The 7,157-nt window shown below is 36.0% G+C and overlaps 1 protein-coding gene across 1 annotated transcript in view; it reads left to right on the top strand.

The window, feature by feature from the left end:
• The window catches only part of LOC106878239 (ral GTPase-activating protein subunit beta), a 139,063-nt gene that overhangs the window by 60,090 nt on the left and 71,816 nt on the right, over positions 1-7,157 (top strand). Inside the window, exons 8-11 of the mRNA XM_052966776.1 lie at positions 985-1,128; positions 2,800-3,012; positions 3,910-4,145; positions 5,767-5,909. Of these exons, the coding sequence (XP_052822736.1) occupies positions 985-1,128; positions 2,800-3,012; positions 3,910-4,145; positions 5,767-5,909 (736 nt within the window). The remainder of the gene's footprint in view (positions 1-984; positions 1,129-2,799; positions 3,013-3,909; positions 4,146-5,766; positions 5,910-7,157) is intronic.

Raw genomic sequence — 7,157 nt, 5'->3', positions numbered from 1 at the left:
TATATATATATATATATATATATATATATATATATTCAGGGTTATTCAAAAACAATGAACCAATTTCATTACGCAATATTTTAATTAGGAAAAGCAATAGAAAACTCCAGCTAAGTCACGAGTATTTATTCACAATCAACTTTTATTTTCTGTCTTACAAGTGTTACAAGTGTTGAATCATCAGTCACCCTTTTTCTCACTTCAGAGCAACTTTGGAGACATCTCAAAGAAGCCTTCAACCCTGACTTTTTAGTTCCTATCATGAAGTATGGAAGTGGCTCTGTGATTATGTGGCCAGCTGTATCACAGAATTCTCTTGCCTCTTTAATTGTTCTGCATGACAAATTTAACACCAAGGATTGTCTGAGTACTTTGGGTGATCATGTTCATCCTATGAAATGAACATTGTTTCTCTGATGGTAGTACAATCATCCTGATCAATAAATGCTTCAATTTACATGGCTAATGTTATTCAAAAGTGATACAAAGAACACAGAAGTGAAGTAGATCACTTGGATTAGTTCCTCCACAACCACTGGCTCTCAATATAATCAGACATGATGCATTTTGAAGCAGCAAATGAGAAGCCACTTGCCTCTGACATCATCATTGAAGTAGCTAAAGCAGGTTTCACTTGATGAATGGCTCAAAATCTCCCTAACAGCTGATCAGAAAAACAATGATTCCATAATATGATGGACGCCTGTACTATTATTAGAATGGGTTAACTGTATGTCCACAAAGAAGGGATTAACTGTGTAGTCATAAAAGGTTTTTCAGTAGCTCCATTATTGGAGTACTTCGTGTAAGGATTAATCTAAACCCTTTCTCCCAGAATGAATTAAGTTACATCTGTATCAAACATTTTCTAAGATTTTCTACTAAGCAGCTAAACAACTGGACAGAAAGTGCATATATATGTACAAGGTTTTATCTATTAATATAGAAGTCAGCATTTTTAACCATATTGTCTATTTATTTCAGGTATTCCCCAGTGTACTAAGGATTTAGCTAATTCTACAAATACATCTAATACTCGAACTTCCAGCACAGCATGTACTCCACCTGGTCAACGGAAACCACCCATGAGACCTTTCTCTGCTGTTACAGCACCACTCACCCAAAAAAGTAACTAATGATTCTTATTAGTCTTAATAAGTTTTTTTTGTAATATAAAAGAGTACTCTTTCAGAATCAAAATATAAATCATTGTTGCTCTATTTAATGTTTGTATATGACGCTATAGTTGGTATCCTGGAGACTATTTTTTTTTTATATAGTTATTTCAAGTAACTATATAGTCAAAAAAAAATGTTTCAATTTATTGAGGCCATTGTTTTCTACCGACCTTAACCACCTTGCTACAACATATTATTGAAATACACTGCTTTTGTTTTAATCATCATCATCGTTTAACGTCCGCTTTCCATGCTGGCATGGGTTGGACGATTTGACTGAGGACTGGTGAAACCGGATGGCAAAACCAGGCTCCAATCTGATTTGGCAGAGTTTCTACAGCTGGATGCCCTTCCTAATGTCAACCACTCAGAGAGTGTAGTGGGTGCTTTTACGTGTCACCCGCACAAAGGCCAGTCAGGCGGTACTGGCAATGGCCACGCTCAAAATGGTGTATTTTATGTGCCACCCGCACAAGAGCCAGTCCAGGGGCACCGGCAACGATCTCGCTCAAAAATCGATCTCGCTCGAAAATCGATCTTGCTCGAAAATCGATCTCGCTCGATTTTGAAAATAATGAAGAATTTAGTAAAATCATTTTGTCATTATGAAGCTGATGTTTAGAACTTAAATTTACATAAAATTTTGATGGAAACCTTTAAAATAAGTCACTTTCAAGCAGGAAGCTTATATTATCATAGAAACATAGATGGTCTCAGGAGCATTGGTGTCAAAAGATTAAACATTTTCTTTCAATAATCAACAGGAAGAGCAGATTTAACACCAGAAAGAAGCAGGGAAATTTGGAAAATAAGTCATAATCTTAATTATTTGACAAAAATTAATGTAAAGATTCTGTACATGGGAAATGTATTTACAGAGATGTGTGTGTGTGCGTGTGTGTTTCTATTTCAGTATGTATGGACATTGTTATGTTTGTATATGCAGGAATGTGTACATGTGTATACAAAGTTGTCTATATGCTATAGCTGTTGTCATCATCATCATCATACATCCGCTTTCCAGGCTGGCATGGGTTGGATAGTTGACAGGGAGCTGTCTATTGTAGCATGGTTTCTATGGCTGGATACCCATCCTGACTAACCATTTAACAGAGTGTGCTGGATGATTTGTATGTGCCACTGGCATGGGTGCTTTTTATGTGGCACCATCACCTGAAAGGACAAGCCTGTGTGTGTGGAGGACAGGGATTTTATTTAGCTTAACACCTCAATATGTATACACGCATGTCTTTGTGTCTGTACACGGAGAATGTGTCAATTAAGCATAAGAAGAGCCATATCTCTGTGAGCACACTGTATGTGAGTTTGTCAATTAAGCACTGAAGTTCAGTTTACCACTGTACACCATCCACTAACATCATCTAACGCCAGTGTTCAGATTGAATAAAACATGGCAATACTGACAAATAAAGAGAATTATATTTGTTTGTAAACAACAGCACTTCATCTTAGGGAATTATAGTGCGTCAATAAACTGTTATATGTATTTCTTTTGAACTTATATCATAATTACATGTGGAATAATTAAAAAAAAAAAGTTTGTACTTTTTTATTTTCCTGCACTTTAATTTTTTCTAATTTCTTTATAATATTATTTCAGCTTCCTCCAAGTCTTCATCAACATCATCTAATTTATGCAAAATGGCTTCACCGCTAACACCTTCAATAGGCACAGGTCAACTCCTGTTGGACTGCAGTCTCACAATGGCACCTAACCGTCCTCAATGTAATAGTATTTTGAATCTTTTTGGTGCCTGGCTTTTTGAGGCAGCTTTGGCTGGAGTTATGTTGCATCCTTGTCACAGTGAAACAGGTATGTATATTAGTGAAATGGTACTTTACATTTCATGATTAATGTACAATCAAAGAACTGTTAATGTGGAAGCCATACAGATTTAAAGTAAATGAGAAACAAGTCAGACATTAACAACATTGATGAATTTATTTGTATTGATACCATCATCATCATTTTACCGTTGATACCAACATCATCCACTTTTCCATGATTGCATGGGTTAGGCAGAATTCATTGAGAGTTTTTCTATACCAATATGCTTTTCTGTTGCCAACCTTCACTTGTTTCCAAGATAATATTCCTCCATGACCAGACATGTTTTTGCAGAAAATTGGCAACACCACCTCTTGTAGGTCATTTTTAGTTTACAATTATTTATTATTATATTTTTTTTCTTATGTTCTATATCATAAGACTAGTTCCTTTTAGTACTAGCAAGCAATGATGAAAATAATCTTTTCTACTCTAGGCACAAGGCCCAAAATTTTAGGGGAGGGGGCCAGTCAATTAGATGGATCCCAGTATGCAACTGGTACTTAATTTATTGACCCTGAAAGGATGAAAGGCAAAGTCGATTTCGGTGGAATAATGATAAAAATAGTACATCGCTGACGAAACCTAAACATCAGAGTCGTTTCCCTTACTTCCTGATTCCAAGAATGTTACCTTATTTAATATTTTCTTTTAATCACTATTTAACCATTCTGGGGTTATTTCTGACGTTCACAACATTGGACATAATCAAATCCACTATATTCTGTTTTTTTGTTTGTTTGTTTTTTTACAATCCTGTTAGTTTGCCATTAATGATTAAATACAATGGTATTACTTTTAGTTTATTTCAAGGCATTAATTCTAATATTCACATCCATGTTATTAACACTTTTATTTTTGTTTACTTTATTTCATTTTCAGCCCAGAAACAAGATAGACGGACCAATTCTTTGAGTGAAAGTCGACATAGCTCTTTAGCTGTGGATTACTGTTCAGATAAGAACCGCATTGCTGACAACACTTACGAATGTGGACGGGCTGAAGCTTGTGGAACACTCTGCCGGATATTCTGTGCTCATCGTACTGGTGAAGAAATTCTACCAGTGTATTATGCTCGGTTCTACATTACTATGTATTATGGACTACAGACAGATGATGTAAGTTTTCTCTAGTATCTATCTTAATATCGGTGGAGGCGCAATGGCCCAGTGGTTAGGGCAGCGGACTCGCGGTTTCGATTCCCAGACTGGGAGTTGTGAGTGTTTATTGAGCGAAAACACCTTAAGCTCCACGAGGCTCTGGCAGGGCATGGTGGCGAACCCTGCTGTACTCTTTCACTACAACTCTCTCTCACTCTTACTTCCTGTTTCTGTTGTGCCTGTAATTCAAAGGGTCAGCCTTGTCACACTGTGTCATGCTGAATATCCCCGAGAACTACGTTAAGGGTACACATGTGTGTGGAGTGCTCAGCCACTTGCACGTTAATTTCACGAGCTGGCTGTTCCGTTGATCGGATCAACTGGAACCCTCGAAGTCATAAGCCACGGAGTGCCAACAATCTTAATATCTCAAATACAGCCAAATTGAGCACCAAAAATGCTGAGTGTCTTGGATAGAGTTGGCATCTCCTAATAGCTGTTTCACAGCTGCATATTCAGCCTGAAATGATCGAGGAAGAAGACACACCACTTCACCTGAATATGTATTTGATATGTAAAAAATTAGCCCAAACGTTGAGTTTCTAACAAAGACTTTCTGTACATGTCATATTATGCTGTTTCAACTGAATGTTTCCAATTGTATTGCATGAACATTTTTCCAATGCATGTAACAAATAGAATATTTTCCTATACATACAAAAGCTTGAAGGGGCTTTTAAAAATCTAGTACTATATATTCCTTTATAACCAAGTAATCTGAAAGGTGCTATGCTCAACAAAACCTCTGCAGTGGATTTGAATTCAAGAACTTTGTGTTGTGTATTACTTCAGCGATTAGGCTTTAGTTAACTGGAGTCAGTGGTCAACTTTCAAATTGGTTCTAATTGAAGTACATTTACACAAACTTCCACAACCTTTTGATTATCTTAAAGAAATGAAATAGAAAAAAAATTAAATGGAATACTTAAATGTCATAATCTTTCTATGGTTACTTTGAACACTCTCTTGTTGCAGATTATGGAAGTTAACTTCAAACATAAAGTAATTATAGCTTCTTCCTTATAAATTCTCCCTATTGTCCACTGCATATTGTACTAACATGTAACAGAGTGCTCACTATATATATGGTAATCGTAACTTCAGTGTCAACAAATGACAAATAGGTACACTTTACATCTCTTTAATTTCACACACAAGCCAGGCCAAAATTCCTATAAGGAAAAGCTTTCTGACATATAAAACTTGTAGTTGATCAGTTCCAAGTCAGCCTTGATTAAGCAGACCTATGATCAAAAGCAATTCAGCAATGGCATCCCATCTTTTCTTTCAAGTACAGTGTATCTGGGACTACATTATTCAATACCTCTCTTCTTTCAAGTAGTTACTGTGTGATTTGAGGGAGACTAGGGTACTATTTCTAGCATATCAAGTGCCCAAATTGGCTCAAAACCTCATTCTTATTAGAATTGGAGGAAGTGGCTCAGACTTTATCAGTAGCCAGTAATCTGGGAGTGGAGTAAAACAGGAGAATAACAAAAATAGAGGGAATTCATGGATAGCTGCAAATATTCCTTCTCTTAAAATAAAACATAATTGTTGTTACTTTGCTTTTTTGCAGAGCATGAGTAACGAAGTGCTATCAAGTATCTTGTTTAATTCTTGTGACCTCTTGCGAGTAGATTTGGCAGGAGCTCAGATTCTTGTTCCTGATATCCTAAATGCTCTTGAATTAGTTCTCAGTGATTCTTCACAAAAATTCAAGTAAGTTCCAATCCTTATTTACTTTGTGTTTATAATATTTTAAAGGATTGCTAACATTTCAAATATGCAAATGTAATTCTTTTTTTCAATTAATTTTGCTGCAATATTGTATTTTTACTAAATGTGTGTTGGAAATTGTACATAAATTTAATTATCACCATCATTAAGTTAGTATCTGTTTTCCATGCTAGCATGGGTTGGACAGCCAGGAGTCACACCAGGTTCCATAGTCTGTTTTGGCTTGGTTTCTATGGCTGGATGCCTTTCTTAATGTCAACCATTTTCAGAGTGCAATGGGCATATTTTACATGGCACCATCACCTGTGCTTTTTATGTGGCTCCATCACCTGTGCTTTTTATGTGGCTCCATCACCTGTGCTTTTTATGTGGCACCAGCACCTACACCAGTGCATTTTATATGACACAACAGTTGTCAAGTTCATATGACTTTTTTGTTATTAGTTTTCTAATGACTGAAATTACATTAATTTTTTAACATTAATTGTAACAACTAACATTAGATACAATGTGATTTTAAAAAAATGTTACTTGTGAAGGGAACCCATAAAATAAAAAAAACAAACAGTGCTTAGGTCTAGATTCAATAATGTTAAGTAGGCAAGGCGAATCTCCAGAACAGAGTCAGAATATTTCCTTCAAATTTTATATATATTCTTAACAGTTACATGCCTGTCTTAAGGGACTCTTCAACAAATGAAAAGATTTCACCAAGTTGATAAGTCAACTTGCTAAATGCTTGCCTCTTTCCTTTTGCTCACCATGTATATATATATATATATATATATATATATATATCATTGTCATCATTATCATTTAACGTCTGCTTTCCATGCTGGCATGGGTTAGACGGTTTGACTGGAATTGGTAAGCTGGAGGGCTGCACCAGGTTCCAGGCTGATTTGGCATGGTTTGTACAGCTGGATGCCCTTCCTAATGCCAGCCACTCCAAGAGTGTAATGGATGCTTTTTATGTGCCACTAGCACAGGTGCCATTTATATGACACTGGCAATGACCATGACTACAATTTCACTTGGCTTAATGAGTCTTCTCAAATATCACCAAAGGTCTCAGTCATTTGTCATCACCTCCATGAGGCCCAACATTTGAAGATCATGCTACCAGTAATGGCCACGATTGCAATTTCATGGGTGCCATTCACATGACACTAGCAATGGCCATGACTATGATTTCTCATATATATATATATATATATATATATATATATA

This window comes from Octopus bimaculoides, chromosome 3 (assembly GCF_001194135.2).
Source record: "Octopus bimaculoides isolate UCB-OBI-ISO-001 chromosome 3, ASM119413v2, whole genome shotgun sequence".
In the NCBI taxonomy this organism is placed as follows: Eukaryota; Metazoa; Mollusca; class Cephalopoda; order Octopoda; family Octopodidae; genus Octopus; species Octopus bimaculoides.
Note: the sequence above shows the minus strand (reverse complement) of the source record. Positions and strands in the feature narration are given on the sequence as shown.